Below are 22,692 nucleotides of genomic sequence, written 5' to 3'. Positions count from 1 at the left end.
AACTTCTTTATCATACCCCCTAAATTTCAGTCCAAATCATTAATATATGCTACAAAAAGTAAGGGACCAAGTACTGAGCCCTGTGGAACCCCACTGGAAACAGCCTTCCAATCACAAAAGCTCCCATCAACCCTTTGCTTCCTGCCACTGAGCCAATTTTGGATCCAAATTGCCACTTTCCCTTGGACCCCATGGGCTTTTACCTTTTTGATCAGCATGTGGGACTTTGTCAAAAGCCTTGCTAAAATCCATGTAAACTACATCAAACATACTGCCCTCATTGACCCTCCTTGTGACCTCAAATAACTCAATCAAGTTAGTCAGACAAAACCTTCCCTTAACAAATCCATGCTGACTGTCCTTGATTAGTCTGTGTCTTTCTAAATGAAGATTTATACCATCCCTCAGAATTGATTCCAGTAATTTTCCCACCACCGAGGTTAACCTAACTGGCCTGTAATTGCTTGGTTTATCTATTCCTCCCTTTTTAAACAATGGTGCAACGTTAGCAATTTCCAATCCTCTGGCACCACTCCTGTAGCCAAGGAGGATTGAAAAATGATGGTCAGAGCCTCCACAATTTCTTCCCTTACTTTTGGTAGCCTCGGATATATTTCATTTGATCCTGATGATTTAGCTACTTTCAAGGATGCTAAATCCCTTAAAACTTCCTCTCTTACTATGTTTATCCCAGCAATATTTACTATCTTCCTTCAGATTATGTCTGTTTAACTTGATTGAATTCTTTGAGGCAACACAAAAGCTTGATCAAGGTTGTATATGTGGACTTTTGGAAGGCATTCAACAAAGTGCCACATAGGAAGCTTATTAAGAAGATGGATGTCCATGGAATTAAGGGAAAAATGGCTCCATGACAGGAAGCAAAGGGTGGTGATAGATGGATGTTTTTCAGACTGGGAGGTGGTTTGCAGTGGTGTTCCCCAAAGGTTAGTTTTGGGTCCATTACTCTAGTTTTTATAAACTATGTAGACTTGGGTGTAGGGTGCAACATTATAACGTTTGCAGATTATATGAAACTTGGCAAAGTAGAATATCATGATGAGGATAGCTACAGGCGTCAGGATGATATAGACAGGATGGTGAAATGGGCAGAAGCATATCAGACGGAGTTCAACACGGAGAAGTGTGAAGTGATGCACTTTTGGAGGACTAATATGGAAAGACAGTGCACCATCAATGGCATGATTTTGAAAAAGTGTAGATGAGCAGTGAGACCTTGGTGTCCATATACACAAGTCCTTAAAGGTGGTAGGGCAATTTAATTAGGTGCTTAAAAAATGCATGTTTAGGTTTATAAATAGAGGAATAGAATATAAAAGCAAAAAGATCATGCTAGAACTTTAAGTCACTGGTTAGGCCTCAGCTGGAGTATTGTGGGCACCACAACTTCAGGAAAGATGTAAAGGCATTGGAAAGGTTACAGAGGAGATTTACTAAGATGTTACCAGGGATGAGGGACTTTAATTATGAGGAGAGGTTGGAAAAATTAGGACTGTTCTCTTTAGAACAGGGAAGGTTAAGAGGTGAACTAAAATAGGTTTTCAAGATGAGAGGTTTTGAAAGCGTAAGTAGGGAAAAAATATTCCTTCTGCTGAGTGGATCAATAACTAGAGGTCATAGATTCAAAATCATTGGACAAAGATCTAGAGAGTAGATGAGAACCTTTTTCATTCTGTGCTGTCGGGATCTGAAACATTCTACCTGAAACGTGGTGGAAGCTGATTCCATAAATAATTTTAAAAGGGAGTTGAACAAGTACTTGAGGATGAGGAACTTAGAGTTACGGACAAAAAGCGGGATGTGGGACTAAGCATGACTGCTCTTTCAAAGAGCCAGCACATGCATGATGGGCCAAATGGCTTCCTTCAGTGCTGTAAGTTTCTGTGATTTTAACAAATCATGCAGCAGATACAAATTCAGATTTGAGTCTCTGGACTGAGCCACATTGAGTAGGAATGTGCCACGCAGAAGATTACATGGGCTCCTTGGGGATGGAGGAGCAAAAGTCATAGGCATGAATAATATCTGGTATGTCTCTGGTGCCTCCTGGAAACCCATTCTAGAAAACATTAGCAGCGGCCTGGAAGCACGCTGTGCATTTCCCCACTTTGCTGCAAGGTGTAAGAGCAGGTGGATGAATAAGAAAAGGTATTTCAAAAAATACAGATAAAGGGGGCAACTTATCCAAAAATATCTCTATGAAAAAAGCAAAACAAACTTGGCAAATTGTTAGTCAAATATTTAATAAAAATGTTATGACTGTATATTAAATCCAACATACAAAGGCTAAAAGTTGCTATTCTCCAATAAAACACAAAGTGGTTTTGTTGGCATGAAGGAAATGAAATAGATTTTATCATTTAGAGCGACAATTCCACTGTTACAAAATATTTCCAGTGTTGAATTATTCTGAGCATAAATCACTCTAATATGTTGTTAAATGAAGCAAACTGTGGATCTAAAGCATTTTCATTTTCAGACATGGCGAAGGTATGATGAAGATCATAGTGGATTCATAGAAGCAGATGAACTGAAGGTAAAGACATATTGTACATAAGATATTGTACATATTAATACTCTAGTAAGTTGAAACTGGTTATGACTGTCTAGGCTAAACTGTTCACATCTCTGCAGTGAAGCAGTTGCACAGAAAATGTGCACAATGCATTGGTAGAGTTAACTGAGTACATGGTTGGTTACTGGGCAGCTGAACTCCACAACCGCACTGTGATGCATTTGCTCAGATGTATGCTTGTGACCTCTGTGCCTTTCCCGGTACTATAGAATACATTGCTTACTGGTGCAGACACAAAGGCCTAGAAATTCCCTACCTTAGTGCTGCGAGTTTGCACCGAATTTCTTCAAAAATCGGCGACCACCTCATTTCCTGTGCAGTACATAGAAACATAGAAACATAGAAAATAGGTGCAGGAGTAGGCCATTCGGCCCTTCTAGCCTGCACCGCCATTCAATGAGTTCATGGCTGAACATGAAACTTCAGTACCCCCTTCCTGCTTTCTCGCCATACCCCTTGATCCCCCGAGTAGTAAGGACTTCATCTAACTCCCTTTTGAATATATTTAGTGAATTGGCCTCAACTACTTTCTGTGGTAGAGAATTCCACAGGTCGCCATTTTGGTGAGGCCCATAGCACTGCTGTTGCCAGCGCTGGCCTCTCAATGAGCAGATCACGGCGTGATTGGCATTCAACACCTGATTTGACGCCATGACTGTTATTTTGGATGTTGCTGCATGCCATAACACCCTCTCCTAACTACACACAGAAGAATGTGGGTGTAGCAGCCATGCAGAAATGCTATCAGCACTTCTTAAAGGAACACACACATCTTTCAGGTAAAGTTTGGATTTCAGCTTTTGGACTTTTTACAAATCTTTTATTGAAGTAGTAGCTTGGTGCAATATATTTAAAAAGTTGTTAGTGTGCTGGATGCTTACAAGGCTTTGGATGGTAAAGGAAACCCTCTGAGAAGAGAATGCTGGAGGACACAGAATGAAGGAAGCAACCCAGACAGCCCCTTTCTGGCTGGGATATCCGGGGTGGAATCATCCGCCTAAGGTACCAGTGAACATAACCCCAATTCCCCTTTCTACATTTGTCCCATGCCTTACCTTCCCTCAGTCACTGACCATCACAGTGTCCTCTTGGCCACAGTGCTGAAATAAAAGCCACCACAAAGCAAACTTTCCAATCCAACTTTATCCACATATCCATCCAATAATACATCAAAATGTCCACTAATTACCCTTGTGAATTCCCTTAGTGAGCATCTTGCATGTGCCTTTCCTTATCTTAGTGCTCTTACACTGTGCTACCCCAATGACTGCAGCATGGTTGGTGGAAGGCTGCTGTCTTTCAGTGGGAGACACTGCAGATGGAGTTGTAGGAAGACCTTGAGGAGCTGGTAGCTGGGAGTGTGAAATAAAGTGATGGTGTTTATTATCATTCTTCACCACTCTCCTCTCCCTCTTGACCCACTGGCTGGACAGGCTAGGTTTTTGGCTGTCTGAAATGAGGAAGGCACAAGGGTAGGGTTGTGCTGAGGGGTGGGCAGGAAAGCAAATGATGCATGCTTACACCGTGCACAGCAGTTTGTGCATCAGAGGAAATTGTGGATGAGGGGGAAGAGGGATCTGGAAAGGAGGATAACTAATGAGGATACCAGCAACTTGTATTCTTTCAACCCCATCACTGGCCAAGGGCTCAGCCATGCCCCTGCCAAGAAGGCCAGCACCGTCTCCTCCAAGGGGGTGAGGTGAAGCTAGGAATGGGAGGTGTGCCTCATGTTTGGTACAGATTGTTGGTAGGCAAGTGATGGGGGCAGCTGGGGTTGGGGAGGGTGGTGGTCGTGGATTGAGGGATTTAGGGAGCTAGGTGTTAAATTAAAAAGTAGGACCTCAAAAGTAGTAATCTCAGAATTGCTACCAGTGCCACGTGCTAGGCAGAGTAGGGATCGCAGGATAGCTCAGATCAAGACGTGGCTTGAGAAGTGGTGCACAAGGGAGGGATTCAAATTCCTGGGACATTGGAACCGGTTATGGGGAAGGTGGGACCAGTACAAACCGGACGGTCTACACCTGGGCAGGACCGGAACCAATGTCCTAGGGCGAGTGTTTGCTAGTGCTGTTGGGGAGGAGTTAAACTAATATGGCAGGGGGATGGGAACCAATGCAGGGAGACAAAGGGAAACAAAAAGGAGACAAAAGCAAGACAGAAAGGAGATGAGGAAAAGTGGAGGGCAGAGAAACCCAAGACAAAGAACAAAAAGGGCCACCGTATAGCAAAATTCTAAAAGGACAAAGGGTGTTCAAAAAACAAGCCTGAAGGCTTTGTGTCTTAATGCAAGGAGTATCCGTAATAAGGTGGATGAATTAACTGTGCAAATAGATGTTAACAAATATGATGTGATTGGGATTACGGCGACGTGGCTCCAGGATAATCAGGGCTGGGAACTCAACATCCAGGGGTATTCAACATTCAGGAAGGATAGAATAAAAGGAAAAGGAGGTGGGGTAGCATTGCTGGTTAAAGAGGAGATTAATGCAATAATTAGGAAGGACATTAGCTTGGATGATGTGGAATCTATATGGATAGAGCTGCAGAACACCAAAGGGCAAAAAACGTTAGTGGGAGTTGTGTACAGACCTCCAAATAGTAGTAGTGATGTTGGGGAGGGCATCAAACAGGAAATTAGGGGTGCATGCAATAAGGGTGCAGCAGTTATAATGGGTGACTTTAATATGCACATAGATTGGGCTAACCAAACTGGAAGCAATACGGTGGAGGAGGATTTCCTGGAGTGCATAAGGGATGGTTTTCTAGACCAATATGTCGAGGAACCAACTAGGGGGGAGGCCATCTTAGACTGGGTGTTGTGTAATGAGAGAGGATTAATTAGCAATCTCGTTGTGCGAGGCCCCTTGGGGAAGAGTGACCATAATATGGTGGAATTCTGCATTAGGATGGAGAATGAAACAGTTAATTCAGAGACCATGGTCCAGAACTTAAAGAAGGGTAACTTTGAAGGTATGAGGCGTGAATTGGCTAGGATTGATTGGCGAATGATACTTAAGGGGTTGACTGTGGATGGGCAATGGCAGACATTTAGAGACCGCATGGATGAACTACAACAATTGTACATTCCTGTCTGGCGTAAAATTAAAAAAGGGAAGGTGGCTCAACCGTGGCTATCAAGGGAAATCGGGGATAGTATTAAAGCCAAGGAAGTGGCATACAAATTGGCTAGAAATAGCAGCGAACCCGGAGACTGGGAGAAATTTAGAACTCAGCAGAGGAGGACAAAGGGTTTGATTAGGGCAGGGAAAATGGAGTACGAGAAGAAGCTTGCAGGGAACATTAAGACGGATTGTAAAAGTTTCTATAGATATGTAAAGAGAAAAAGGTTAGTAAAGACAAACGTAGGTCCCCTGCAGTCAGAATCAGGGGAAGTCATAACGGGGAACAAAGAAATGGCGGACCAATTGAACAAGTACTTTGGTTCGGTATTCACTAAGGAGGAAACTAACAGCCTTCTGGATATAAAAGGGGTCAGAGGGTCTAGAAAGGAGGAGGAACTGAGGGAAATCCTTATTAGTCGGGAAATTGTGTTGGGGAAATTGATGGGATTGAAGGCTGATAAATCCCCAGGGCCTGACGGACTGCATCCCAGAGTTCTTAAGGAGGTGGCCTTGGAAATAGCGGATGCATTGACAGCCATTTTCCAACATTCTATTGACTCTGGATCAGTTCCTATCAAGTGGAGGGTAGCCAATGTAACCCCACTTTTTAAAAAAGGAGGGAGAGAGAAAACAGGGAATTATAGACCGGTCAGCCTGACATCGGTAGTGGGTAAGATGATGAAATCAATTCTTAAGGATGTCATAGCAGCGCATTTGGAAAGAGGTGACAGGATAGGTCCAAGTCAGCATGGATTTGTGAAAGGGAAATCGTGCTTGACAAATCTTCTGGAATTTTTTGAGGATGTTTCCAGTAGAGTGGACAAGGGAGAACCAGTTGATGTGGTACATTTGGACTTTCAGAAGGCTTTCGACAAGGTCCCACACAAGAGATTAATGTGCAAAGTTAAAGCACATGAGATTGGGGGTAGTGTGCTGACATGGATTGAGAACTGGTTGTCAGACAGGAAGCAAAGAGTAGGAGTAAATGGGTACTTTTCAGAATGGCAGGTGGTGACTAGTGGGGTACCGCAAGGTTCTGTGCTGGGGCCCCAGCTGTTTACACTGTACATTAATGATTTAGACGAGGGGATTAAATGATGTATCTCCAAATTTGCGGATGACACTAAGTTAGGTGGCAGTGTGAGCTGCGAGGAGGATGCTTTGAGGCTGCAGAGTGACTTGGATAGGTTAGGTGAGTGGGCAAATGCATGGCAGATGAAGTATAATGTGGATAAATGTGAGGTTATCCACTTTGGTGGTAAAAACAGAGACAGACTATTATCTGAATGGTGACAGATTAGGAAAAGGGGAGGTGCAACAAGACCTGGGTGTCATGGTACATCAGTCATTGAAGGTTGGCATGCAGATACAGCAGGCGGTTAAGAATGCAAATGGCATGTTGGCCTTCATCGCATGGGGATTTGAGTACAGGGGCAGGGAGGTGTTGCTACAGTTGTACAGGGCCTTGGTGAGGCCACACCTGGAGTATTGTGTACAGTTTTGGTCTCTTAACCTGAGGAAGGACATTCTTGCTATTGAGGGAGTGCAGCGAAAGTTCACCAGACTGATTCCCGGGATGGCGGGACTGACATATCAAGAAAGACTGGATCAACTGGGCTTGTATTCACTGGAGTTCAGAAGAATGAGAGGGGATCTCATAGAAACGTTTAAAATTCTGATGGGTTTCGACAGGTTAGATGCAGGAAGAATGTTCCCAATGTTGGGGAAGTCCAGAACCAGGGGTCACAGTCTAAGGATAAGGGGTAAGCCATTTAGGACCGAGATGAGGCGAAACTTCTTCGCCCAGAGAGTGGTGAACCTGTGGAATTCTCTACCACAGAAAATAGTTGAGGCCAATTCACTAAATATATTCAAAAAGGAGTTAGATGTAGTCCTTACTACTAGAGGGATCAAGGGGTATGGCGAGAAAGCAGGAATGGGGTACTGAAGTTGCATGTTCAGCCATAAACTCATTGAATGGCGGTGCACGCTAGAAGGGCCGAATGGCCTACCCCTGCACCTATTTTCTATGTTTCTATGTTTCTATATGGCAGGAGGATGGGAACCTATGCAGGGAGACAGAGGGAAATAAAATGGAGTCAAGCAAAATATACAGAGGATAATAGTAAAAGTAGAGGGCAGAGAAACCTAAGGCAAAAAACAAAAAGGGTCATATTACAGCAAAATTCTAAAGGGGCAAAGTGTGTTAAAAAGACAAGCCTGAAGGCTCTGCCTCAATGCGAGGAGTATTCGGAATAAGGTGGACGAATTAACTGTGCAGATAGCAGTTAACGGATACGATGTGATTGGCATCACTGAGACATGGCTCCAGGGTGACCAAGGCTGGGAACTCAACATCCAAGGGTATTCAGCATTTAGGAAGGATAGACAGAAAGGAAAAGGAGGCGGGGTGGCATTGCTGGTTAAAGAAGAAATCAATGCAATTGTAAGGAAGGATATTAGCCTGGATGATGTGGAATCAATATGGGTGGAGCTGTGGAATTCCAAAGGGCAGAAAATGCTCGTGGGAGTTGTGTATAGACCACCAGATAGTAGTAGCAAGGTTGGGGACAGCATCAAACAGGAAATAAGGGATGTGTGCAATAAAGGTACAGCAGCAATCAAGGACGACAATCTACATATAGATTGGGATAACCTAACTGGTAGAACTGCACTGGAGGAGGATTTCCTGGAGTGAATTAGGGATGGTTTTCTCGACCAATATGTCGAGGAACCAACCAGGGAGCTGGCCATCCAAGACTGGGTGATGTGTAATGAGAAGAGACTAATTAGCAATCTTATTGTGCGAGGCCCCTTGGGAAAAAGTGACCATAATATGGTAGAATTCCTTATTAAGATGGAGAGTGACAAAGTTAATTCAGAAACTAGTGTCCTGAACTTAAGGAAAGGTAACTTTGACGGTATGAGGCGTGAATTGGCTGGAATAGACTGGCAAAGGATACTTAAAGGGTTGATGGTGGGTAAGCAATGACAAACATTTAAAGATCACATGGATGAACTTCAGAAAATGTACATCCCTGTCTGGAGTAAAAATAAAACTGGGAAGGTGGCTCAACCATGGCTAACAAAGGAAATTAAGGATAGTGTTAAAGTCAAGGAAGAGGCATATAAATTGGCTAGAAAAAGCAACGAACCTGAGGACTGGGAGAAATTTAGAATTCAACAGAGGAGGACTAAGGGTTTAATTAGGAAGGGGAAAATAGAGTACGAGAGGAATCTTGCAGGGACCATAAAAACTGACTGCAAAAGCTTCTATAAATATGTGAAGTGAAAAAGATTAGTAAAGACAAACAGATCCCTTGCAGTCGGATTCATGTGAATTTATAGTGGGGAACAAAGAGATGGCAGACCAACTGAACCAATACATCGGTTCTGTCTTCACGAAGGAAGATACATATAACCTTCCAAAGGTACTAGGGGACAGTGTGTCTCGTAAGAAGGAGGAACTGAAGGATATCCTTATTTGGCCAGAAATTGTGTTAGGGAAATTGATGGGATTGAAGGCCAATAAATCCCTGGGGCCTGATAGTATGCATCCCAGAGTACTCAAGGAAGTGGCCCTAGAAATAGTGGATGCATTGGTGATCATTTTCCAACAGTCTATCGATTCTGGATCAGTTCCTATGGACTGGAGGGTAGCTAATGTAACACCGCTTTTCAAAAAAGGAGGCAGAGAGAAAACGGACTGGTTAGCCTGACATCAGTAGTGGGGAAAATGTTGGAATCAATCATTAAGGATGAAATAGCAGCACATTTGCAAAGCAGTGACAGGATCGGACCAAGTCAGCATGGATTTATGAAAGGGAAATCATGCTTGATGAATCTTCTGGGATTTTTTGAGGATGTAACTAGCAGAGTGGACAAGGGCGAACCAGTGGATGTGGTGTATTTGGACTTTCAAAAGGCTTTTGACAAGGTCCCGCACAAGAGATCGGTGTGCAAAATCAAAGCACATGGTATCGGGGATAATGTACAGGCGTGGATAGAGAACTGGTTGGCAGACAGGAAGCAGAGGGTCGGGTCACCTACCCCAATATAGTGGTGCCTGTACCCCTGGCACTGACCAGGTGCAGGATCTTGTTTCCTGAAATTGGTCCTCTATGCCAATTGTTTACAGTTGTTTACATCTGTAAAATAGGCATGATGAAGTCCAGTTTCCATCCAAGATGTCTGCTAATATCTGACATATCACCTTGAGTAGTTTCACTTGCAATAAATAATTGTACCATGCAGTTTGTGGACTGTAAAGGGCTGAAATTGCCCCTTTCCTTAACGCCACTTAACACCGGAAAGCGGCGGCCATGCTGCGGAATGCAATGGCCATCGACTTTTCATGTAATGGCCGCTATTATCAAAAAATGTTCAGTATCCCGGTACTCCCCCCTACCACTCTGCTGCTGCCCATCCGTGTTAAGTGCATTATCACAGTGCGCACCGCCAATGTACCCCCCAATGGCGCAATTCTGCCGTGAAAATCTTCCTCCTGCCGGGTGGTGTCGTGAGGCTGTAACCTTCTGCAATGGCGGTGCAACTCCCATTAAAGGAGAGGACGCACTGTGGCTACCACCATGTTTTTTTTTGTCAGCCGACTGCCATGTCGGACTGGCAAATTATTCCCCCAGTTTCCGCGGAGCCGCCAATGGGCAGTCTGGCACTCACTCTTGGGTGCCAGGCCACTGGCCCGGCTGAAACCTTCCCTGGTGGCCCAGTGGACCGAACTTTAGAAATCACGCAGGCTCTCCCTGTTAAGTGAAGGGGAGAACAATGGTGATGCAGCACCGTGATGACATCATCAGGGCTACACTGATGACTGACAGCGGTGGACACTACACTCCCCCACCCCCCCCAACTTCCACCCCTCTGGTGTACTCACTGCCCCACTTCCGCCTCCATTATGAGTGACTTCTGGTCCACCTGAAAAAAAAATAAAGAGCGGAATTTTGCTAAAGAGGCCACCTCAACTATCGTGGCAGTGAAAACACTCAAAACTGGTTGAGTGTGCCCCGTTTTGGGCGGATGGCTATTTTAGCACGTAAGTATTCATGACATCCTTGGCCTAGAATCTAATCAGTTACCAGTAGTTTTATCTGAATGACACTACATTGTAGGGCTGAAATTTCATGAAAATATCCCAGAAAATTCAATTACAATAAGCCTGCACAAATACATTTGCTGGAAACATGCATGCTGACAACACCCAGCTCTACCTCAGCACGACTGCTCGACCATTCCATTACCTCTGATTTGTCATGCTGCTTGTCCGACATCCAGTTTTGGATGAGCAAAAATTTCACACAATTACATCGAATTTAACAGCACAGGAAAAGGCCATTCAGCCCAACAGATCTATGCTGGTGTTTATGCTCCATATGAGCTTCCTCCAATCTGACTTTATCTAACATAACAACATATCCTTCTATTCATTGCTCCCTCATGTCTTTAAATGCATCAATGCTATTCCTTTTCATGGGACATCAGAACTGTACCGATGGGATGGCCTCCACCTGAACCGGGATGGGACCCGTGTCCTTGTGGAAGGGAATAGAAGGATATGTTGTTATGTTAGATAAAGTCGGATTGGAGGAGGCTCATATGGAGCATAAACACCAGCATAGATCTGTTAGGCTGAATGGCCTTTTCCTGTGCTGTTAAATTCAATAGGGAGGTGGCAAAGACTTTAAACAAGTAAGATGGGGCGGGAGCTACAAGAGAAGTAAGCAGCCTAAATCTAAATGGGACAGGAAAAGAGAGCATAGGAAAGAATAAAGTAATTGAAGACATTGATGGCAAGGGATTAAATAGAGTTATAGAATGATTAGAAAAGATGGTTAAACATGAAGTGAGAGGAAATCCTATTGAAAATGAGTTAAACTGTCTGTACAGCAATGTACACAGAGTCTGTAATAAAACAGGGGAGCGGGAGGCAATCTTGCATTGCGAGGAACCAGACATTGTAGGGATTACTGAGACTTGGCTAAAGATAAATCAGAACTTGGAATTAAACATTGCAGGGTATAACATATTTAGAAAAGATAGAGAGGGGAAAAAGGGGAGGTGGAGTAGCTGTACTTATAACATAACATAATGAAAGTAGAAAAAGTGATGCAGCTATCAACAAGACAAAAATAGAATCCATATGGATAGAGGAAAATGATAATAAAGGATCAATCACACTAATAGGTGTAGTCTACACACCACCTAATAGTGGAAGGGAGGTGGATAACGAAATATGCAGACAAATTAGGGAAATTAGTAAAAAAACATAGAAAAATAATCATGGGGATTTCAGCTACCCCATTAAAATAATGGAATCCCTACTAAAGGAGAAAATAGAAAAACATCTAGAAACTAAAAATATAATAACGAATAGCCAATATGGATTTCAAAAGGAATAGTCTTGCTTGACCAAGCTCATTGAATTTTTTGAAGAGGTAACAGAGTAGACAATGCTAATGCAGTAGATGTCATTTATCTAGATTTTCAAAATGCTTTTAATAAGGTACCTCATAATAAACTGATGAACAAGGTCAGAGAATGCGGAGTCAGGGGACAAGTAGCAGAATGGTTAGCTAGCTGGCTTCAAGACAGAAAACAGAGAGTAGGGGTATAAGGTAGCTATTCAGAGTGGCAGAAGGTGGGTAGTGGTGTTCCACAAGGATCAGTGCTGGGACCACTGTTGTTCACAATTTATATTAATGGTTTAGACTTTGGAATCAAAAACACAATTTCTAAATTTGCAAATAGTCAATACTGAGGAGCACTGCAACAAATTACAGGATATTAATAAATTTGAAGAATGGGCATATAATGATAAATGAAATTCAACACATAAATGTGAGGTATTACATTTTGGTAGGAAGAATAGGGAGGTCAGTTATTACTAGGAGGGTGCAAGTCTAGGTGGGTTGGAGGAACAAAAGGATCTCGGAGTACAAATACGCAAATCGCTAAAAGTTGCGACACAGGTTAGCAAGGCCATAAAAAGAGCAAACCAAGCACAGGGGTTTATTTCTAGAGGAATAGAATTGAAAAGTAGTGAAGTTATACTAACCTGTATCGAACCTTGCTTAGACCACACTTAAGAGTACTGTGTACAGTTCTGGTCGCCATATTATAAAAAGGATATAGAGGCACTGGAAAGGGTGCAGAGATGATTTACAAGGATGATACCAAAAATGCAAGGGTATTCATATCAGGAAAGGATGAACAAGAAGGCTCTCGGAAAAAGAAGGATGAGGGGTGCTCTAATAGAAGTCTTTAAAATCATGAAAGGTTTTGATAGAGTGGATACAGAGAGAATGGGCACAATTTTCCCCAGTGATTTGCGCCATTTTTGGAGCAGGTCGCTTTTTTGGCCTAAGTTTTAAAAAAACACAGTTTCCCCAATCAATTTGCACCATCGTAACTCAGTTAGTTACGATTCATTTAGGTACATTTTTTTTTCAGCCAAAGGGGGCGTAATCTGCCACCCGCATCAATTCTGGCCATTTAGGGAAGTTTGGCGAGCTGAGAGTTACTCTAGTTCTTCTTAGACCAGCGTATGTGGCCTCTGCAGAAAAACATTCTGGAGAGTTAAGGAAATCGGCGCAGGTAAGGAAATCAGCGCAGGTAAGTGCAGCAGATGCCCGGACAGCAGCAGCGAGAGAGGGGAAGAAAGGGGGGGAACCCTTTAAGGTATAGTTAGATGGGGGGACCGGGAAGGAGGAGGGATTGGGGCAGGGGTGTGGACCAGCAAGGCACTCGGGGCTAGGGGCAGGGGAGTGGGTCCGACAAGGCACTCTGGATTAGGGATGGGTGGGGGAGCGGACCAGGACGCCACTCGGGGCTAGGGGCGAGATTACAGAACCGACAAGGCACTCGGGATTAGGGGTGGGTGGGAGAGCGGACCAAGAGGCCACTCGGCTAGGGCTAGGAGCGGGACTGGCAAGGCACTCTGGGCTAGTGGGGGGAGCGGGACCGGTAAGGCGCTCGGGGCTAGGGGCGGGCTGGGGAAGCAGACCAGCAAACCACTCGGGGCTAGGGGCGGGCAGGGAAAGCAGACCGGGAGGCCCTACGGCCTGGGATAGGGGCGGGGATCGACACTGGCATCGGGGGGACACTAATAATTGGAGGTAAGTTGCTGCAATGTATTTTAATGTGTTGTGAGCTGGCTGTATGTTTCACTTTGCAGCCTCAGCCCGTATTTTGTCCTTGATTACCATGGCAACCCGATCTGTTTGGCCCAGATCAAGGCTCCACCCCCAAAACTAAAAGACAGGTTAGGCTGCGCCAAAATGAAGAAATCAAACGGAGAAACTTAGAAAAAAAATTTTGGGCGTACTTGCGGCCCCCAAAAAACGGGTGTAACTCTTCAAATACGCCCAAAAAAAGCTTTGGAGAAAATTGAGCCCCATGTTTCCACTTGTGGGGAGGAGTATAACTAGAGGCCATCAATATAAGATAGTCTCCAAGGAATCCAATAGGGAATTCAGAAGGAAATTCTTTACTCAAAGCGTGGTGAGAATGTGAAACTCACTACCACAGGGAGTGGCTGAAACAAATAGTATAGATGCATTTAAGGGGAGGCTAGACATGCATATGAGGGAGAAGGGAATAAAGGTTTATACTGGAGATTTAGATAAGGAAAGATGGGAAGAAGCTCGAGTGGAGCATAATTGCCAACATGGACTGGTTGGGCTATTTGCCTCAATCGCTCCTTGTGACAGCAAGTTTCAAATTCTAACTACTCTCTTGAGTAAAGAAGTTTCTCCTGAATTCATTTTGGATTTATTAGTGACTATCTTGTATTAATCCTAGTTTTGGACACCCCCACAAGTGGAAACATCCTCTTTATGTCTACCCTATTCATCCCTTCATAATTTTAAAGATATCTATTGGGCATCTCTCAGGTTTCAAGTTTTTGTTACACTTTAAAAAAAAATACAATTTCTGTTGCAGAAATTGAGTGCGACACAAAGTGTACCAGACAGGGAATGGAAAAACATGGACAGGAAATGCATACTGGATGTATTTATTACATTTTAGATATATATATGGTGATAACACTGTCACCAACTATGCCTATAGATAGTAATTGATTTTCACTTTATAGAGGCATTCTGCGAGCAGTTTTGATTTCCATATTTACAAAAGGATATACTTGCTTTGGAGGCAGTTCAGAGAGTTCACCAGGTTGATTCTGGAGATGAGAGGTATAAGGGGTGGTTTTCGAGGGGAGGGGGTCAGCTTTCCCTTCTGACCTTATATGAGTGGTTTCGAATCGCTCCCACACCCTTGGTTCTGGACTCTGGAATTATGAAGGGACTGTGACAGACTTGGACAAACAATCAGTTTCAAGGTAGAAAGCGGGTATAGCTTTATTGTGTTTAAAAGGAAGTAAAAGGCACACCTTTAATAACAAACACACAATAGTAATACCAATACACACTGAGGGGTACAACACATTGAATAAATTGTCAACATACAGCCTGTGGGGAAAAGAATACAGCTTAAACTCTAAATGGGGTAAAGAGGAGAATGCAGATACATTTACACAAGTTATCCCAGCCTCACCCCTCCCAATTCCCCTAACTAAGTTATAGCTCTGGGGGTTCAAGGGCTATGTTCACCAATCCCTTTTGACAATTGCCGGTGAATTGCAGTTTCGGGATTTGCTGCACTTGGCCTTCTAGGGGAGCCGTACCCCGGATGGAGGAAATGACTTCGGACTGTGGAGTCTTCAGTTGGGGTGAGTCCGTTGATGCGGTAAGTTGTGTTTTGGATGTAAGGGGTAAGTACCCACTTTCTTTGGTTAGGAATAGCTTTAGTTAATCCTTTTTGATAATTTCTCAGCCGTTGGTTGTTCAGACGTAGATTGTAGAGTGGAATTAAATGTTAATTCTTCGTTTTTTGCTGAGTTGTTTCGGTTGGTCATTTCACTGCTTGTGGTGGCCCAGGTTGTCAATTTGGTTGCTGACAACCTTCCGTTTCGTGGGCCTCATGCTCGGTTAGTCCTTGATGATTTCTTGTAGTTTTCTTCACTACTCCATTTCTTCACTCCCCACCTCCGGCTGCTTGTGTTTGTTATTTTCCTTGTAAAACTGGGAATAGATATACCCCAAAAAGGCTTCCTTATCTCCCACCAAATCTGGCCCAGCTCTTTGTTTCAGTTTTGCAGCCCAGCTAACTGAAACTTGATTACGTGGTTTTAATCTGGCGTTGATGAGCTCTTGTCTATTGTGATAGTCTGGCCTGAGCTAGATATTTCTATACCTGTTGAAAAGGTGTTGGAATATGTATGTGACATTTGGGTCCTCTGGGTGGGGTGGATAATGTTTCTTCTGTGGTCTATTGTTAAAATGTAAATGTCTTTTAGGGACAGGTTTCGAGGGTAAACAGTTCCCAGACAATTTGATTAACTCCAATGTCTAAACTGGCCCTTTAGAGATTGACCCCACCCCTTTTCTTGCAGATCCAATATTCACCTTTTTTAAAATCCCAAATTTGATTAAAGTTCGTAGTTTCTTCCATGTGCACTTTAGGATTTCAAACTTTCTGGTAGATAGTTCCAAATTAAATTCCCTTTCCTATGAGTCCAAACACTGGGAGGGAGGGTCTCCATGAATGCATCCCCTTTTATCCCCTGCAGGCCTCGTCTGCCCCTTTAAACTCATTTGTGTCCCGAAGTTTTTCCTTCCATTTTAAAAGTCCAGAAAGGGATTCTTCTCTGCAGGGGAAAGGTACCAGAAATCTTTGCGAAATAATAGTAAATTCTACAGGGGGTTGACTTATGAGGAAAGGTTGAGTAGGTTGGGCCTTTACTCATTGGAATTCAGAAGAATGAGTAGTGATCTTATTGAAACGCATAGTATTATAAGGGGGCTTGACAAGGTGGATGCAGAGAGGATGTTTCCACTGATGAGGGAGACTAGAACTAGAGGGCATGATCTTAGGATAAGGGGCCGCCCATTTAAAACTGAGATGAGGAGAAATTTCTTTTCTCAGAGGGTTGTAAATCTGTGGAATTCGCTGCCTGAGAGCTATGGAAGCTGAGACATTGAATACATTTAAGACAGAAATAGACAGTTTCTTAAACGATAAGGGGTTATGGGGAGCGGGCAGGGAGGTGGACCTAAGTCCATGATCATATCAGCCATGATCTTATTGAATGGCGGAGCAGGCTCAAGGGGCTGTATGGCCTCGTCCTGTTCCTATTTCTTATGTTCTTACACACCAAGTCCACAAGAGGGCAGCAATGATTTAGCTACCATAGAGGCCAACTGAATACAATATACAAAGAAATGTGATGTTGTCATATTTCTTTCACTGTCAGGCTTCTGTTGCCATTTTATGAAGTTCACAATTGCTTCATGTGACTAAAAGCCAATCCAAAGGACATATTTTCCTTTTTTTTTTCCCTTCCCCATCTGTACATCAAAGTTTATTGAACACAAAAGGTAAGAATTGAACAGTAATACTTTGAAAGAGCACGTTTTTATTTTAAATCAGTGGATTTAGATGTAATAGCTGAATATTTGTCGTGAATAGCTAAGAAGTGCTTCTTTGTTTTTCTGTGAATACAGTGATTGAATGCTCATGGTATTTAGAATAAATAATAATGTTCACAACAATAGGGAGACAATGTGATTACCTCAGTGGAAATAGTTCAACCTGTTTAAAATATCATCTAAATAGCTTAAGCATTCAGCAACATATCTTAAAATCATATGACCTTAAGTGTAGCTACTTTGATTTTTGCAGAAAATAACTATGAAAACATCAGTACAATAGTGCTATTCTATTTATTTCAGTTTGCTCACACCACCATGAATTATCAGCATGTAAAGAAAAAGATGACAAAATAGAACTTGATTAAAACAATGTAATTCTTATCCTTGTGTTCAAATCCTTTCAGGCTGTAATCCCTCCCTACTTCTGTAACCTCCAGCTCTACAACTCTGCCACCTGATCTCGCTTTTCCTCTGACTCTAGCTGCCTGTGGCATGTTTGCCTTAAGTTACCTAGACCCCACACTCAGGAATTCCCACCCTAAGCCCCTTCCGTCTCTCCACCTTCCGCTCTTCCTTTAAAACGCTCCTCAAAACCCATCTCTCTCCCAATATCTCCTCCTTTGGTGTCTATTTTTTGATTATACCCCTGTGAATTGTTTTGGGATATTCTTCTACATTAAAGGCATTATATAAATGCAAGTTGTTCTTGTTGCAGTGGTGAAAGTACAGGAAAAATCAATGTGACCGCCAACTTTATGATGATATGTGAAGATCTGGGAGCCTTGCTATGTAAACTTAAGTGGGTTTCTTAAGCAAAAGGAGGGGATGAGGAATTGGCTGAAAGAAAACAAGTAACTGGTGTTGATTAAGGAAGTGATATTAGGCCAGGGAGATATGCTAAATGGAATTCCCCAAGGATAAGGACCGGAGCTTCAACTGTTGCTCATCTACATGAACAATCTGGATTCAGCAACAACAATTTGCATTTATATAGCATCTTTAATGTAGAAAAACATCCCAAAATATTCAGAGGTATAACCTGACAAAAATGGATGCTGAGACAAAGAAGATGGGCCAATCAAAACCTTGATGAAAGAGATGGATGTTAAGAAGGGCTTAAAGAAGGAGAGAGAGATTGAAGGATTTAGAAAGGGCATTCCAGAGCATGGGTCTAAATGTTTAAAGACACGGCTGTCAATGGTGGGGCTGAAGGGAGGGTTTAGTGCAGGATAGAGTACAGGCTGTGGAAGATGAGAGGTCAGCCAACAGAGCTTTGGAATAGTCAAGTCTTGTGGTGACAAAAAAATGGATGAGGGCTTCAGTGGCAGGTCCAGAGGCAGATGATGTTACAAAGGTTACAAAGACCGTCCTTGTGGTGGAGGGTGGTCATATAGGACGCCGAGTTTGCAAACAATCTGAGAAAATGAACAGGGCCTGGATGGAACTGGTGGCAAGGATACAATGTTTCCGGAAAGGACCAAAGACAATGGCTTCAGTCTTCCCAACGTTTAACTAGAGGAAATTGCGACTCATCCAAGAATGGATATTGGACAAACAGTCTAACAACACAAAGGCAATGGATGGGTTTAGAAAAGTGGTGGAGTGGCAAAGATGGATGGCATCAGTGTATTATGTGGAAGCTGACACCAAATCTGCAGATGATATCACCAAGGGGCAGCATGTTGATGAGGAAGAGCAGGGGGCCAAGAATAAATCCTTAAGGAAGTCCAGAGGTCGTGCAGGGGCAGAAAGATGTGCCATTGCTTTGACTAAAATCAGCTATGTACGAGTGGAATTGAATGACTGGATAATGGAGAAAAGGCATTAGAGAAGGATGGTATGGTCCACCATGTCAAAGGCTGCAGAGGGTTTGAGGAAAACAGAGGGATAATGCATCACGGTCACAGAAACATTTGTAACTTTGGTGCTCTGTCTGGGACAGGAATCTGATAAGACAGATTCAAATCTGGACTTGCAGGAAAGATGGGCATGGATTTTGGAGGCAACTACACATTTAAATACTTTGGAGAGGAAAGGGAGGCTGGAGACGGTTTGGGTTTGCAAGGACAAAGGTTTTTTTTTAAGAAGGGTCTATTGACATCAGCTTTGAAAATAAGAGTGACAGTACATAAGGAGAGGGAATAATTTACAATATTAGCTGGCATGGGGGCCAGAAAGGAAAGGTTTAGCAGTTTATTGGGAATGGGGTTAAGGGAGGATGGGGAGTTCATTCAAGCCTTTAATGTTTCAGGTCGATGACCTTTCGTCACATACTGGTGTGACCGCACTTAAACTATGTACAGTTCTGTTTGCCACTATACAAATACAGTTAAAGAACAGAAGTATAAAAGGACTTAAAAATAAAATAAAAGGAACAGCTATTAAAGGCAAATTAAACTGCCTGTACACAAATGTACACAGCATCCAAAATAAAATGGGGGAAATGGAGGCAATAATCTGTAGCAGGGAACCAGATATAGTAGGAATAACTGAAACATGGCTACATAAAGAACAGGACTGGTATCTGGACATTGCAGGTTATATAGCATAATCAGAAAGGATAGGGAATAAAAAATAGGAAGTGATCGGTCATACTAATAGGGGTATACAACAGACTACCTAATAGTGGAAAGGAAGTGGAAAGAGAAATATGTAAACAAATGTGAAATGAGTAAAGGATATCTTCTTCTTAGGCAGTCACCCGGAGTTGAGGATGACTTGCTTCCACGCTAATATTATGAGTTCTAAAAAAGAAAGAAAGAATTGCATTTATATAGTGCCTTTCATGACCACGGGACATCTCAAAGCACTTTACAGCCAATGAAATACTTTTGAAGTGTAGTCACTGTTGTAATGTAGGAAACAGCAATGTGATAATGGCTAGATAATCTGTTTTTGTTATGTTGTTTGACGGATAAATATTGGCCAAGACACCGGGATTAACTCCTCTGCTCTTCTTCGAAATAGTGCCATGGGATCTTTTATGTCCACCTGAGAGGACAGACAGGGCCTCATTTTAACGTCTCATCCAAAAGATGGTATCTCCGACAGTACTGCACTCCCTCAGCAGTGCACTGGAGTGTCAGCCTAAATTTATGTGCTCAAGTCACTAGAGTGGGACTTGAACCCACAATCTTCTGACTCAGAGGTGTGTGTGTGACCCACTGAGCCACTGGCTGACACAAAGTGACTACGGAGTCCTATGTGTGATCTACAGACTCTGCCACAGATGGGTCAGGTGGTGATTGAAGGGACAGGTGGGTGGGGTGCCTGGTTTGTTGTACGTTCCTTCCGCTGTTTGTACTTGGCTTCTGTGTGTTCCTGACAAAGAAACTCAAAGTGCCTTCTTGAACGCTCTCCTCCACTTTGAGTGGTCTTGGGACAGGGATTCCCAAGAGTCGATGAGGATGCTGCATTTTTTTCAAGGATACTTTGAGGATGTCCTTAAAGTGTTTTCTCTGCCCTCCTGGAACTCGCTTGCTGTGATGGAGTTCAGAATAGAGTGCTTGTTTCAGGAGTTTATACCAGGCATGTGGACAATGTGGCCCATGCATCGGAGCTGACTGAATGTGATCAATGGCTCGATGCTGGGGATATTGGCCTGAGAGAGAACACTGATGTTGGTACGCCTATCCTGCCAATGGATTTGCAGGATTTTGCGGAGGCAATGTTGGTGGTACTTCTCCAGTGCTTTGAGATGCCTGCTGTATATTGTCCATGTCTCTGAAACAAGTAGGAGGGCGGGTATCACTACTGCTCTGTAGACCATGAGCTTGCTGCCGGGTCTGAGGTCCTAGTCTTCAAACATTCTTTTCCTCAGGCGATCAAAGGCTGCACTGGCACACTGAACTTTCATTTAAATCTACAATATTTTGAAAGTGATGCTCATGTGGCAGCAGTGCTTTGAAATGTGCTTTTATGGGATTCCAAATTGTCAGGTGAAGATCTCTTATGAGTTGCAGCCAGTTTGTTTGGTTTTTTTCTTCCCAGTGTTGGATTTCATTATCGATATCTGGCCTCGCTGACAGAAGGCTCCCAATGTATGGAAAATGGTCCACACTGTCCAAGGTCTCATCATGGATCTTGATAATTGGGGGGTAGTGCTGTGTGGCGGGGACAGGTTAGTAGAGAACCTTTGGGCTCCAAAGCCAAGGCCACCCATGTGCCGCCCAAAGGACTGCCGATGGTCTCAAAGACCAAGCAGTACTTTGCCAGGAAGATACTTCTGAAAGAGGTACTCTGAGATCTGTAATCAAGGACTACAGTCACACTTACTTTGAGCTTGCAGTATTTAATCTGACTCCTTATCCAAGACACAACAACTGGCAATGAGATACAGATGACAAACCCCAATGCAACAATGCAGAGAACCATGGGCATCCTGGAGAAATTTTCAGAGGGAGATGATTGGAAAAGCTTCGTGGAGCGACTTGACACATACTTCGTGGCCAACGAGCTGGAAGGAAAAGGGAACACTGCCAAATGAAGGGCAACCCCCCTCACCGTTTGCAGGGCACCAACATATGGCCTCATGAAAAACCTGCTCGCTCCAGCAAAACCCACAGACAAGTCATACAATGAGTTGCGCATGCTGGTCCGGGAGCATCTAAACCCAAAGGAAAGCGTTCTGATGGCGAGGTATCGGTTCTACACATACAAAAGGTCTGAAGGCCAGGAAATGGCGAGCTACGTCGCCGAGCTAAGGCTCCTTGCAGGACATTGCGAATTTGAAGGACACTTGGAGCATATGCTCAGGGACTTCTTTGTACTTGGCATTGGCCATGAAGTAATACTTCGCAAACTATTGACTGTAAAGACCCCAACCTTGAGCAAAGCCATAGCGATAGCCCAGGCGTTTATCTCCACCAGTGACAATACCAAACAAATTTCTCAGCACACTAGTGCTGCAGCAAGTACTGTGAACAAAGTAACGTTATTTTCTAATCGAAATGTACATGGCAGGACTTACACGCCTGTAGCTGCACGTCCGCAGATGACTCAGAGTCTGCCATCAAGGGTGGTGAATACAAGACAGTTAACACCTTGTTGGTGCTACGGGGGTGATCATTGATTCCATTCATGCCGCTTCAAAGGATACGTTTGCAAGGGCTGTGGAACAATGGGACACCTCCAACATATGTGCAGGCGAGCTGCAAACCCTTCCCATCCTGCAAACCACCATGTTAGAGGAGGACAGATCCACGTGGATCATGACGAACCAGAGCCACAGACTGAGGAGGCAGAGGTATATGGGGAGCAATCATTTATCACAAAGTGTCGCTCGATAATGCTGAAGGTTGAATTAAATGGACTCCCGGTGTCCATGGAGCTGGGCACGGGCGCAAGCCAGTCCATAATGAGTAAAAAGACTTTTGATAAGTTGTGGTGCAACAAGGCTTCAAGGCCAGTCTTGACTCCCATTCGTACCAAACTTAGAACGTACACAAAGGAACTGATTCCCATA

At 43.5% G+C, this 22,692-nt stretch overlaps 1 protein-coding gene across 1 annotated transcript in view; it reads left to right on the top strand.

The window, feature by feature from the left end:
• The window catches only part of calb1 (calbindin 1), a 121,360-nt gene that overhangs the window by 14,007 nt on the left and 84,661 nt on the right, over positions 1-22,692 (top strand). The window contains exon 5 of the mRNA XM_070876205.1: positions 2,501-2,557. Coding sequence (XP_070732306.1) covers positions 2,501-2,557 — 57 coding nt within the window. The remainder of the gene's footprint in view (positions 1-2,500; positions 2,558-22,692) is intronic.

The sequence above is a fragment of the Pristiophorus japonicus genome, chromosome 1 (genome assembly GCF_044704955.1).
Source record: "Pristiophorus japonicus isolate sPriJap1 chromosome 1, sPriJap1.hap1, whole genome shotgun sequence".
Taxonomy (NCBI): domain Eukaryota; kingdom Metazoa; phylum Chordata; class Chondrichthyes; family Pristiophoridae; genus Pristiophorus; species Pristiophorus japonicus.
This window is presented reverse-complemented; position numbering and strand designations above follow the sequence as displayed.